This window comes from Entelurus aequoreus, linkage group LG10, assembly GCF_033978785.1.
Source record: "Entelurus aequoreus isolate RoL-2023_Sb linkage group LG10, RoL_Eaeq_v1.1, whole genome shotgun sequence".
Taxonomy (NCBI): domain Eukaryota; kingdom Metazoa; phylum Chordata; class Actinopteri; order Syngnathiformes; family Syngnathidae; genus Entelurus; species Entelurus aequoreus.
Window position 1 is genome coordinate 20,461,402 of NC_084740.1, and position 15,000 is coordinate 20,476,401.

At 40.8% G+C, this 15,000-nt stretch overlaps 1 protein-coding gene across 1 annotated transcript in view; it reads left to right on the forward strand.

Annotated features, from left to right (window-relative positions):
• Positions 1-15,000, forward strand: part of LOC133658353 (inositol-trisphosphate 3-kinase C-like) — an 82,025-nt gene that overhangs the window by 59,307 nt on the left and 7,718 nt on the right. The window contains exons 3-5 of the mRNA XM_062060275.1: positions 5,672-5,771; positions 5,858-6,071; positions 9,478-9,682. Of these exons, the coding sequence (XP_061916259.1) occupies positions 5,672-5,771; positions 5,858-6,071; positions 9,478-9,682 (519 nt within the window). The remainder of the gene's footprint in view (positions 1-5,671; positions 5,772-5,857; positions 6,072-9,477; positions 9,683-15,000) is intronic.

The window sequence follows — 15,000 nt, forward strand, 5'->3', positions numbered from 1 at the left end:
CAATGGTTAACTCATTACTCCTCATCTGACTTGTGTGACAGAATAACAGTAAGAGATAAACTTAAAGGCCTACTGAAATGAATTTTTTTTATTTAAACGGGAATAGCAGATCCATTCTATGTGTCATACTTGATCATTTCGCGATATTGCCATATTTTTGCTGAAAGGATTTAGTATAGAACAACGACGTTCCCCTTGTGCTGTTACCTTGTCGTGGTGGGGAACCTTGCGTGTCTCTGTGACCCGGATAGCTATACCGACGGGGGCTATGCCCCCAGAAGGTTCAACCATGTCGGGCAGGTATTCCAGGTAGAGTCCAGTCAAAAATCAGCACCTGGTCCTCCAGGTTGGGGGTTGGGCGTGGGGCCAACAACCCCACCTCGTAAAAAGACACTACCGTTACGGAAACTTCTACGAACTATACTACTATGGACCTCTCAGTAGACTCGAGCCAACCTATTGGCATTATGACCGCCCCTGATGAAAGCCTTCAACAGGAAGTCAGGAGCGCGATAGGTAGCCTACTGGGACCCAAAACTACGATCCGCCTGGGTGCATGGAATGTTCGCACCATGTTCGACACATCCAAAACAGCTCAGGTCACGAGTGAAATGAGAAGATACAGGTTGGACATCCTGGGAATAAGTGAATGCCGATGGACCAGCTCTGGACGCCAGGTGATGAGTGATGGCACAGTTATCCTGCACTCTGGGCACTCCGATCAACACACGCGCGGCGTGGCCCTCATAGTCTCAAAGGAAAAGGTCAACACCTTGCTGGACTGGGAACCCCTCGGTGACAGGCACTGCAAGCTCACCATCATTCAGTGCTATGCACCAACCAATGAAGTGAAGGAGGAGGAAAAAGACCAGTGGTATGAGGAGCTACAGCAGACAGTCTCTAAAGTCCCCCAGCCTGACATGCTAGTGATCATGGGTGACATCAATGCCAAGGTGGGAGCTGATAACACAGACTGTGAGAGAGCTATGGGGAAGCACGGGTGCGGTGTGATGAACGACAATGGCGAGCGTCTTGTTGACTTCTGCATGACCAACAACTACGTCATCGGTGGTACCATCTTTCCACACAAAACAATCCATAAACTCACATGGAAGTCACCTGACGGTTCCACCACCAACCAGATTGATCACATCTTGATCAATGGAAAGTGGCCCAGGTCTCTCCAAGACGTTCGAGTTTATCGTGGAGCCGATGTCAACAGCGACCATTACCTTCTAACAGCCATTATCAAGCTGAAACTAAGGAAAGCGCAAAAGCGGAGTCAACGTAGGAAACATCTTGATGTAGCCAAACTAAGATGCCCCAAGACCAACAAAGAGTTCTGCCTGGAACTGAAGAACCGCTTCAGTGCTCTCGCCAAACCTGCGAACGAAGACTCAGACACCCAAGGCAAGTGGGAGAACATCAAAAAGTCTTACATAGGGGCAGCCACCAAAGTCTTGGGCTATAGAAAGAGAGGGAACAAAGAATGGTTAACACCTGACACCTGGCAAAGAATTGAAGAAAGAAAACAGCTGAAAGCCAAGATGCTTAGCACAAAATCACACAGGCTCCATGAGCAGGTCCAGAAAGCCTACAAGGAAAAGGACATAGAGGTAAAGAAGAGTGCAAGGAGTGACAAAAGGGCCTTTGTTGAGGATCTAGCAGAGAAAGCTGAGTGTGCAGCTGCACGGGGTGAGTTGAGTACGATTTACAAGATCACAAAGCAACTCACAGGCAAGTACAACAGCCAGCCGGCCCCTGTTAAAGATAAACAGGGCAACATCCTCACCACTGAGAGTGACCAGATCTTGAGATGGTTTGAGCATTTTCGTGAGGTACTCAACTGCCCGGAGCCAGATGATCCTGCCAACCCTTCATCAGCAGAAAGTCTCCTTGACATCGAGACCACCCCTCCAAGTAAAGAAGAGGTCAAATTTGCCATCAAAGCCTTGAAGAATGGGAAAGCCGCCGGCATAGACTCTGTCTATGCAGAGATGCTGAAAGCTGACCTTGACACCTCTGTCAATGTGCTTACTGATCTCTTTAAAGACATGTGGGAGAAGGAAGTAATACCTCAAGACTGGGACAAGGGCCTGATTGTCAAACTCCCCAAGAAAGGAAACCTCCAAAATTGTGACAACTGGAGGGGCATCACGCTGCTATCAGTACCATCTAAGGTCTTCTGCAGGATTTTACTCGGCAGAATCGATTCCACTATTGATCAGAAGCTACGGCAGGAACAAGCAGGGTTCAGGAGAGGAAGGGGCTGCATAGATCAGATCTTCGCTCTGAGGAACATTATCGAGCAGTGTGTAGAATGGAACACTCCTCTGCACATCAACTTCATCGACTTTCGCAAAGCTTTTGACAGCCTACATCGTGACACCCTATGGAAGATTGTTGGGGCCTATGGAGTTCCTCCAAAACTGGTCACTCTCATAGGGATGTTCTACCGTCACTTTGAATGCAGCGTCATTGTTAATGGTGAGCCATCTACATGGTTCACTGTGGAGTCTGGTGTGCGGCAGGGGTGTACTATTCCCCCATTCTTTTCCTGATTGCCATAGACTGGGTCATGCGGAATACAACCGACAGACCCAGGGGTATCCAGTGGACTTTGTTCTCCCAACTTGAAGACCTAGATTTTGCTGATGATCTTGCTGTCCTTGCACCAAAGCACATCCATCTGCAGGAGAAAACTGACAGACTGAACAAATTCACCCAACAGGTAGGGCTGAACATAAATGTGTCCAAAACACAAGTGATGTGCATTAATGCCACTCCAGATGTACCAATCACAGTGAATGGACACGTTCTCGACTATGTTGAGAACTTTACCTATCTGGGAAGTCTCGTCAGTAAGGACAACGCTGCACAAAAGGACATTAGAGCAAGACTCGGAAAGGCACAGGGTGCTTTTGCTAGGCTACACACCATCTGGAAGTCCAAGCAATATAGCTTAAGAACAAAGGTCCGACTTTACAACAGTAATGTAAAATCTGTATTGTTGTACGGAGAGTAACATACTACGACATGAAAAAAGTCGAAGCCTTCCACAATGGATGCCTCAGGAAACTCTGTCGAATCTTCTGGCCCGAGAAAATATCCAATGCACATCTATACAAGAAGATCAAGTGCAACAGTGTGGTGCTAGAGATTAAATGCCGCCGATTCCAATGGCTTGGGCATGTTCTGAGGATGGACCAAGACCGTATCCCCAAGACTCCACCTGGGAAAAGGAAGCAAGGTCGGCCCAAGAACACGTGGCGGCGTACGGTGACAGCTGAGCTGAAGGAGATGAACCTAACCTGGGGCGAGGCACAGCATGTTGCTCAGGACAGGTCCAGATGTAGGCAGATCGTCGAAGCCTTATGTCCCGCCAGGGACGAAGAGGATTAAGTAAGTAAGTAATAGAACAACGACGATAAAGATCGCAACTTTTGGTATCTGATGAAAACAACCCTTGCCCCTACCGGAAGTAGCGTGACGTCACAAGACAAAGGATTCCTCACAATTCCGCTTTGTTTACAATGGAGCGAGAGACATTCGGACAGAGAAAGCGACGATTACCCCATTAATTTGAGCGAAGATGAAAGATTCGTGGATGAAGAACTTTAGAGTGAAGGACTACAGTGTAGTGCGGAGTGTATCTTTTTTCGCTCTGACCGTAACTTAGGTACAAGCTGGCTCATTGGATTCCACACTCTCTCCTTTTTCTATTGTGGATCACGGATTTGTATTTTAAACCACCTCAGATACTATATCCTCTTGAAAATGAGAGTCGAGAACGCGAAATGGACATTCACAGTGACTGAACATGTAAATACACGGCTAATAATTTTCAGCTTTGCGAAGCTAAAAAAATAGAAGCTAACTTAGCTACAGAGCTAACGTGATAGCAGGCTCAAATGCAGATAGAAACAAAATTTAAAAAAAACCTGACTGGAAGGATAGACAGAAGATCAACAATACTATTAAACCATAAACATGTAAATACACGGTTAATAATTTTCAGCTTGGTGAAGCTAAAAAAATAGAAGCTAACTTAGCTACGGAGCTAACGTGATAGCATCAGTCTCAAATGCAGATAGAAACTAAATTTAAAAAAACCCTGACTGGAAGGATAGATAGAAGATCAACAATACTATTAAACCATGAACATGTAAATACACGGTTAATAATTTTCAGCTTGGCGAAGCTAAAAAAAATAGAAGCTAACTTAGATGTGGCGGCGGGCGTTGTACGCTTTTGACGACACCCCGGCCGCCATCAGAGTCGGCAAGAAACATATATTTCCCCAAAGTTACGTACGTGACATGCACATATCTACACGCACGTACGGGCAAACGATCAAATGTCTGGAAGCCAAAGCTGTACTCACCGTAGTGAGTCTGCTATCTTGCTCAAAACACAACACAACCTCCTGGTGTTGGTGTTGCTACAGCCAGCCGCTAATACATCGATCGCACCTACAACTTTCTTATTTGCAGTCTCCATTGTCCATTAAACAAATTGCAAAAGATTCACCAACACAGATGTCCAGAATACTGTGGAATTTTGTCGAAGAAAACAGAGGTATTTGAATTGGGTCCAAACACTTCCCTTGACCTCGTGACGTCACGCGCATACGTCATCATACCGCGACGTTTTCAAGCGGAATTTTCCCGGGAAATTTAAAATTGCACTTTATAAGTTAACCCGGCCGTATTGGCATGTGTTGCAATGTTAAGATTTCATCATTAATATATAAACTATCAGACTGCGTGGTCGGTAGTAGTGGGTTTCAGTAGGCCTTTAAAACATTGCCAGAACAGTTATTACAAATTAATTAATAGAAAATAAATTAGTTTCCTATGGGGAACATAGTTTTAGAAAAGCCTGGCAGTCAATCAGCATCTAGGAACAGCTTTTTTCTCAACGTTGGAGGTTCTGCTAAATGTATCACTGTCAGTCCTTACCATTCATCTCCAAGTAAAAGGCTGACTGGTGTGGCTTCTTCACAATTCCACTGTGTTGTTGCAAAGCTACTTTAAGTCAAATCAAGCCTGTTTTTCTGGTAAACAAAGGGCCGCTCTTTCCGCTCTGTGCGGATATTGCTGCATACAGACATATTTTATTGTGACAGAGTTTCGACACAGCAGCTGTGGAAAGAATGCATGCCAGGCAAGTAATTTAAACAAAACGTGTGGCAAATAAAATGATGTACTTTCATATGGTGGCCGCTGTTTAGGATTACTCATATTAACGGCTTGTCGCGTAACTGGCTTTTCTCAAATCACGTTCAGAAAAAGTTATCAGGAAGAAAATGCAGCAATTATGCAAGGGACTGCAGGAGTCAAAACAAATGACACACAGTGTGTTTTGGACCCCCCCTCACACATTCCAATCAGTTGCTTGCGTCAAAGCTTCAAGTGAACACTATCTTTGCTGTCGTACTTCCTAACAAAGATAACACACAGTTTTGTAGACAGTATCACTCTGTTTTACGACACCACTCTGCCGACTTTAGTCAATGTTTTATGAATGGGCTTTGTCAGTGGACTAAAGGGGGTGGATCCGACCAATGTCTACTAAGGTGTGTGTGCACTAAGCTTTGTGTTTAGTTAGACTGACTGACCCGCGAGTGCAGACACAAGACAATGAAACCTCTTTTTTGCACTTTTTCCAGAATAAATCCTGGCAGAAGTTGAAGACCATGGTGCACTGGTCCCCCTTCGTCGTGTCTTTCAAGAAGCGCTACCCTTGGGTGCAGCTCGCCGGCCATGCAGGTACGGCACACACACACACGAGGCGGGTGCATGACCGCTTCCACACAGGCTTTAATCGTTAACTGCTTGTGTCCACCAAACCGCAGGTAACTTCCAGGCTGGGGAATATGGTCGCCTGTTAAAGCTGTACTGTGAGTGCGAGCAACAATGCCTGCAGAAGTTGATGAAGGACACGCTTCGGCCCTATGTGCCTGGTTATTATGGTGTGGTGCAGAGAGATGAGCAGGACTATAACCTCATGGATGATCTGCTGGCTGATTTCGACTCGCCCTCCATCATGGACTGTAAGATGGGCAGCAGGTGAGCGATCACGTATGAAATCTGCAGTTAGTATAAGACCGTGTTTTTCAACCTTTTTTGAGCCAAGGCACATTTTTGCATTGAAAAAATGCAGAGGCACACCACCAGCAGAAATCATTAATAAACGAAACTCAGTTAACAGTAAAAAGTCGTTGTCGCAAATGTTGGATATGACTTTAAAGCATAACCAAGCATGCATCAATATAGCTCTTGTCTCAAAGTAGGTGTACTATCACAACCTGTCACATCACACCCTGACTTATTTTGAGTTTTTTCCTTTTTTTCTGTGTGTAGTGTTTTAGTTCTTGTCTTGCACTCCTATTTTGGTGGCTTTTTTCGGTATTTTCCTGTAGGAGTTTCATGTCTTCCTTTGAGCGATATTTCCCGCATCTACTTTGTTTTAGCATTTAAGAATAATTCATTTGTTTTTTATCCTTCTTTGTGGGGACATTGTTGATTGTCAAGTCATGTTCGGATGTACATTGTGGACACTGTCTTTGCTCCACAGTAAGTCTTTGCAGTCGTCCAGCATTCTGTTTTTGTTTACTTTGTAGCAAGTTCAGTTTTAGTTTCGTTCTGCATAGCCTTCCCTAAGCTTCAATGCCTTTTCTAGGGGCACTCACCTTTTGTTTATTTTTGGTTTAAGCATTAGACACCTTTTTACCTGCACACTGCCGCCCGCTGTTTTCGACATCTACAAAGCAATTAGCTACCTGCTGTCACCTACTGATATGGAAGAGTATTACACGGTTATGCTGCCAAGCCCTGGACAGCACCGACACTCAACAACAACACATCATTTGCAGACTATAATTACTGATTTGCAAAACATATATTTAACCCAAATAGGTCAAATTAGATCATCTTCCACAGCACACACTAGTGTGAAAAACACTGGTATAAGATAATGTAACCTTTTATACACTTAAATGTTTGCACTCTAACCAAAGCCCTTAGTTTTTTTTGTTTAGAATCTATCCATCCATCCATTTTCTACCGCAAATATTAGGAGCAAAATTAATCTCAGCTCAGTTCAATGGACATCAAAGGGTATTTAGCTTTTAATAAAAGGGGCCTGTGATGAATTTAGTATTTTCTGCTCTGCTGGATACTCGTGTTAAACAATGCCAAAGCATCAAAGAGCTGTTTTTTTAACACAGGTTTGAATCGATCGGACAGTGTGCAGGTGTACCTAAAGTTGTGATCGGGTGAATTTATAAAATGTTTATGAAGTTTATTTTTGGACCGTGTCTGGAAAATGGAGACAACTTCAATAAATATATTCAAACAGTGTACATTTTCAAAAGATACATTGTTATACTATTGGAGACGGTGGGGCGTGGTTTCATTTGCAATCTGGAAACACCTAAAAAAAAAACGGAACATCTTGCAGACTGATTTAAAAAACGGGTTACAAAAGTGATGGGGGAACAGAATTTAAGCAACATTTACACCAAAGCATATCCGAAGCATATTATCAGGACTACAAGAAAGTGTTTTAATTAGAATACAATCATCATACAGTAGGTCCCTTTTAAAACCTCTAAATGCTTAGTGGCCACATGCGTGGACAGCACCTTTTAGCTCTTATTTCCAAAATTGTGTACACTACTGAATTGGGGTCTTATGGCCGCTTATGTGGACACTTATACTGCCATCTGGTGGTGTCAGAAGAGTATAACATACAATAGAATATGGGGAAAAAAAGTGTAAAAATAAGAATTAGCATGTCACTAAACATGAAGTACACGATTGTGTACTTATGGACTAAGTACATCATATCAAAAGATGATTCTTAGTTTTTATTGTAATTAGGGTCCAATAAGCCCAAATAGCGAAGAGAAATAAAAAAAGCATGTAAACAAACCGCTTAGGCCTTAAGAAGATAAACCAACTAACCTGGACAATAAAGAATCTTGGAAGTCTTGAAGTCATACGTGTTATTACTCACTACATTTTACTGAATTTATGTTTTACACAGTATTGGTCAACCTATTTTTACATGGTATGCAGCAAGAATGTAGGTCTTATGCTCAGTGGCCTCGTGGTTAGAGTGTCCGCCCTGAGATGGGTAGGTCGTGAGTTCAAATCCCGGCCGAGTCATACCAAAGACTATAAAAATGGGAGCCATTACCTCCCTGCTTGGCACTCAGCATCAAGGGTTGGAATTGGGGGTTAAATCACCAATAATGATTCCCGGGCGCGGCCACTGCTGCTGCTCACTGGTCCCCTCACCTCCCAGGGGGTGAACAAGAGGATGGGTCAAATGCAGAGGACAAATTTCACCACACCTATCATTGGTACTTCAATGGTGGTTACTTGTTTACACTTGCATGACATCTAAAATCCTATCTCTCGTCAGTATCTCACAAAAGGGAGTACACAATTCTACTATTTTGTGTAAAAACATGTCTTGGTGCTTTGAATGTGAGTCACTATTCATCAAGGTCATTGTGTTCTCTGGCATTGAATTGGTCTTAGAAGATGTTTCGCTTCGTTTTTTGAGCATGAACTGATGAAGCCTGTGCCGACAAAAGGTGAAATGTTTTCTTAGACAACCTATAACAGACCAGGGCAAAATACGGCCCATATGCGGCCCATTAAGATTTTCAATCCGGCCCGCCAGACGTTCGACATCATTTTTTAGACCTTTAACATCAAAACAATAGCCGCCATTATGATGTGCTGTTTTTAAATGATCTAGGTCACAGCAGCTCAGACCAGGAACAAAGCAGAGTGGGCGGGGTATGTTTTCAGAGCCGCCATCCCCAAACACTTGTGTCAGGAACAGATGCAGAAGCAGATTTTTACATGATAATATATCATATTGTAGGTGTTTATTACACTTTGCATTCATACTTTGCTGTTTTTTACATTTTTGTTGTGTTTTGCTTGATTGTCAAAGATGTCTATGGAAGAGCTGGTCTGAGAAGTAAAAGAGGAGCAATGTTAATATTCAGGGTTTTATTGTTTATAGTTAATATTGTAAATCCCACTTTCTTTATTTTAATGTACATTTTGGGTGTCCCGTTGAGTAAAAAACTTTAAAATTCCATTCCGATTTTTTAAGGCGGTCTGTCATAACTTTTTTAGAACTCTTTTGGACATTGTGACTTTTGGTATTAGTGCTTATGAAAAAAAGGGAGCCAAACACACATATTGTACAGCATATTTTTACAGCTAAACGTGTATATATCATTTATACACACATACACATTGGCCCCACAGACACATTTTTTCTCTCAATGTGGCCCCCGAGTCAAAATATTTGCCCTGCTCTGACCTATAAAGTCCAGTTACAAACAAGGCGATGCCCTTAGAATCACATATGCATAAGAAAGCAGCGACATACAAATCAAACGTATCATTGATTCATATTAAAAATGGTTGACTTTTCTTTCATCAGGACCTATCTGGAGGAGGAGCTGATGAAAGCGAGAGAACGTCCACGTTTGAGACAGGATATGTACGAGAAGATGGTCGCTGTGGATCCCGGGGCGCCGACAGTGCAGGAGAGAGCTCAACAGGGCGTCCTCAAGCCCAGATACATGCAGTGGAGGGAGACGATCAGCTCCACGGCGACCCTGGGCTTTCGCATTGAGGGCATCAAGGTAAGAAGATTGCACTGCCAAGTAAATTAATTTTTAAAGACTGATAAAAATGTTCCAGTCCATCAAGTTGCCACACGCAAGCAAAGCAGTTTATAGGGGACATGTTACAGTATGTAAAACCAACTTGTTATTAGTGTAACGGAGGCCAGCCATGTGTATGAGTGTGCTGCTCGGGGTTTTTAGCCCAGTGGCTAACACACATACTGAACCTCTCAATCAGGGGACGTGGGTTTGCGCCCCGCTCGGAGCGGTGGCAGTAAGGCAGGGGTGCACACACTTTTTCTGCAGGCAAGCTACTTTTCAATGGAGGGGATCTACCTCATTGATATATATCATTTATATTGATTTATTTATGAAAGAGATGTTTTTGTTAACAAGTTAAAATACAAGTATTTTTAACACACATATATATATATATATATATATATATATATATATATATATATATATATATATATATATATATATATATATATATATATATATATATATATATATATATATATATATATATATATATATATATAATATATATTAGGGCTGCAACAACTAATCGATTAAAATCGATTATAAAAATAGTTGCCGATTAATTTAGTCATCGATTCGTTGGATCTATGCTATGCGCATGCGCAGAGGCTTTGTTTTAATTAAAAAAATTTATTTTATTTTATTTTATTTATTTATTTTTTAAATAAACCTTTATTTATAAACTGCACCATGTACAAACAGCTGAGAAACAATAATCAAAATAAGTATGGTGCCAGTATGCTGTTTTTTTTCAATAAAATACTGGAAAGGATAGAAATGTAGTTTGTCTCTTTTATCCGATTATTAATCGATTAATGGAAGTAATAATCGACAGATTAATGGATTATCAAATTAATCGTTAGTTGCAGCCCTTATATATATATATATATATATATATATATATATATATATAAATATATATATATATATATATATATATATATATATATATATATATATATATATATATATATATATATATATATATATATATATATAACATTTGTATTTATTTATTTATTTTGCCGTTTTTGTTCACATGTTAAAGGTGTACAAAATACAAGCATGTTTAACACATATAGATTCCTTTCTTTCATGAAGACAAGAATATAAGTTGGTGTGATTGTGATGACTTGCATTGATTGGAATCAGACAGTAGTGATGATAACCTCCACATTTTCAAATGGAGGAGAAAAAAGTCCTCCTTTCTGTCCAATACCACATGAAAGTGCTTGCTTTTTGTTTGTCCAGCTTCCATACTCCTTGTTATACACTTTACAAGAAATACATTGGCGGCAAACTCCATAGCTTGCTAGCTTGTGTGCGCCAGCTTTCTGAGACTAGGGCTGGGCAATATGGCCTTTTATTAATATCTCAATATTTTTACGCCATGTCACGATACACGATATATATCTGGATATTTTGCCTTAGCCTTGAATGAACACTTGATGCATATAATCACACCAGTATGATGATTCTATGTGTCTACATTAAAACATTCTTCTTCATACTGCATTAATATATGCTCATTTTAAACTTTCATGCAGAGAGGGAAATCATAACTTAAGTCAATTTACCAAAAGTGTATTTATTAAACAGTTATTAAGCAGTGGCACAAACATTCATGTCATTTCCAAAACAGAAAGTGCAAGATTGTCAGAGACATTTTAAAACAAGCTATTAGTGCACTTTTGTGCATGATGTCACTAAGATGACATATCAAAACAACACTAAATTAAAGTGCACTTTTTGTACAGAACGCCACTACAATAGTTTAAAACAAATAAAGTGCACTTTTGTGCATGATGTCATACAAGATATTTAAATAACTGTCAAATAAAAATGAGCTGCATAATAGGAAATCAAATAGTGTATGTCCTTCACTATGTGGTAGGTTCCTGCGGACGTTATCTCCTTCTGTTGATGACTATTTGTTTCATACGCTGTTGATGTGGAAATGGTTGCTTGGGCATTTTGTGGGTGTGGCACCGGCCGGAGATGTTGACATGCAGAGTTTCAAGCACTCCTCATTCTTTAGCGGGTGACTTTCCAAATTATGCTACATTAGTAGTGCTGCTACTTTTTGTAGCAACACTTTTGCCGCATACTTGACATATTACGGTTGTCTGTTCAAAGCCAAACCACCGCCAGACGATGGACCCCCTGCTGTTTTTCTTGGGAATTAATTATTCTTCCTTCATTTGTTACCAGATTCGCACTTTCTCTCTCTCGTATTACCACCCTCACCGCTAGCATCACAGCTAAAGTTACCCATGCTGCTACCTCTCTGCTCGGCAAGGGCGTATGACGTTGCACGCGTGACAGTATGTGACGTATGTAAGAAGGTGCGCTTGTTTTATGTCTCTGTGAGAAGGAGAGACAAGAAAGAGTGAGAAGAGCCTGTAGTGTAATGCCCGCAGCTAAAAGCAACTGCGTGAGAACGTATACTCCAATATCACGATATAGTCATTTTCTATATCGCACAGAGACAAACCCGCGATATATCGAGTATTTTCGATATATCGCCCAGCCCTATCTGAGACTCTTATTTTGTTAGCGCAGGCAGGATGGAGCAGGGCTTTTATTGTGAAGATAGAAACTGTGCAGTTGGTCTTTAGAGTTTTGGCGGCAGGTACGGCGAGTCTGTTGGAATAAAAAGTGTTTCTCGCCTTCCTGTCGGTCATTTTTTCTTAATAATGATCTGGCAGCAGCCAGCGTCATCTCACAAGACCCTCGGGTGCCGTGAATGTCAATCAAGTGACCAAAGTGACGTCTTGCTGAAGACTGATGATCGCTCATTTTTAGGTCTATTTTTTTTATGCCTGGTTGGTAATGGACTGACACACCCTCCACCATCCACCGCTAGCTCGCCATCCAAATAATGGGCACCCCTGCAGTAAGGGAAGATCGCTACATTTGCACAAACAGTATTTGTCCCTTTGTCTTGCCTGCTCAGTAATCAAAAGGAAAATAAGCAACGTGTTATGTTTATGTTAGTTCAGTATGTCAGAAACCGTGTCTCTCTCAGCGCCCTCACACAAAGTTTCTCACTAGCAAATCGACTTCACTGAACCACTACAATGTCAGAGCTAAGCTAAGTGTGCAAACATTGTCACACGTAAAAACAACATTTATCAGCCATTCCTGTGGGGGCTCCAAATCTTAGTCTGGCGCACAGAGGAGCTCTGTGTACTGCGCCAAGGCTGAGTGTAGTCTATAATATCTTGACTTCAGGGCTAATCCATTTTTTTCCCTCCTGGTGTACAAATGCTGCACAGGCTGCAGTTTTCTGGATGAAACTTGTATCGCGACACGCGCTGAGCTGCTCACACATCAAGTCTGCATGCAGAGACTAAAATCGGCTGCTCTGAACAAGATAGTTGAGACAAGGTTGATCAAATGTTTAATCATTGCGGTATTTTGACCAAACAAACATGTTCAGAATCAGAATCAGAATACCTTTATTGTCGTTGTATGGAAACAAGGAAATTGGACAGGAATCCAGCCCAGTGCTTTTAAAACAACCTACATAAAATAGTCTTAGGACAACAAACAATAATGAAAAAAAAAAAAATTAAATTTAAAAACTAGGGATGTCCGATAATGGCTTTTTGCCGATATCCGATATTCCGATATTGTCCAACTCTTAATTACAGATACCGATATCAACCGATACCTATATATACAGTCGTGGAATTAACACATTATTATGCCTAATTTGGACAACCAGGTATGGTGAAGATAAGGTCCTTTTTAAAAAAATTAACAAAATAAGATAAATAAATTAAAAACATTTTCTTGAATAAAAAAGAAAGTAAAACAATATATAAAAACAGTTACATAGAAACTAGTAATTAATGAAAATGAGTCAAATTAACTGTTAAAGGTTAGTACTATTAGTGGACCAGCAGCACGCACAATCATGTGTGCTTACGGACTGTATCCCTTGCAGACTGTATTGATATATATTGATATATAATGTAGAAACCAGCATATTAATAACAGAAAGAAACAACCCTTTAGTGTGAATGAGTGTGAATGAGTGTCAATGGGGAAGGGAGGTTCTTTGGGTTGATGCACTAATTGTAAGCGTATCTTGTGTTTTTTATGTTGATTTAATTAAATTTAAAAACATTTAAAAAACGATAGCGATAATTTCCGATATTACATTTTAAAGCATTTATCGGCCGATAGTATCGGCAGGCCGATATTATCGGACACCTCTATTAAAAACATAATAAAATGTTGAAAACATATTGCACAGCAGATCTCTATCAGAGGTAAGCAAGTTAATAAAGTGGTGAGTGTTCAGGTACGTGCAGAGTTTAGGGCAATAACAGCTGTAGGATAGAAACTGTTTTTCAATCTATTTGTCCTTGCTTTGATGGTCTTATAGCGCCTCCCTGAGGGCAAGAGTTCAAGCCAGTGTTGTTAAGATACCAACAGTGTGTTTTAATCCGTGAAAACATGCCTAAAATATGTCTCCTTTGAAATGAATATAGTAGTACCTCAACTTGAATGGTTCTGTGACAAAGCGCTTAACTCAAAGCACTTGTATCTTAAATCAAGGTCTCCCATTGATCAAGGTCTCCATTGAAATTAATTGACAGCACAATTTTTTTGAAAATAAATTGTGTCTGAGAAACAATGCAGTATAATTAAGTGTAAACACCTATAGTAATTTTATAAAGTCATATAATAATAATGTACGGCATTTACCTTGGACAGTGGAGTTTTACGTTATTTCCTTCAAGTTGCTTCTCCTTCAAACACACAATCAGCATCTTGTCCATGTTTTCATGGATTAATGTCAACGTTTAGATATCATCCTCACATTCTGGACTGACTTTAGACTCAGTATGGTGCAGACTAGCATACACTACAGCTCTCTGTCATGATTTTGTCCTCCACTTCTTCTTCTTCTCAGCACTGTCTTTCACACTCACGTTTATCCTCGCCATGCATGAAAAAACAAAGATATGTCTACCTCTAGCTGTAAGCTAACGCTTGCGAGTAAGACCAGATGTTTTGGGCCGACCTTTGTGACATTTGCTACGCCAACTAATGTCCGGAATGTTTGTAAATCAAATGTTTGCATGCAACTTAAAGCATAACAATTAGCCGAGAGACAGCTCTTGTCTCAAAACACACTTAAGTTAAGGTACCCAATGTTGGCGTTAACGCACTTTTTGTGTCTTTTTACGCATTGAAATCAGAAAGGACGTGCAGATTTTTTTTTGTTTTACCGACCCTGCCTTCTCCGGGTCAAAACTCCGGTTTGCTTGTTTTTT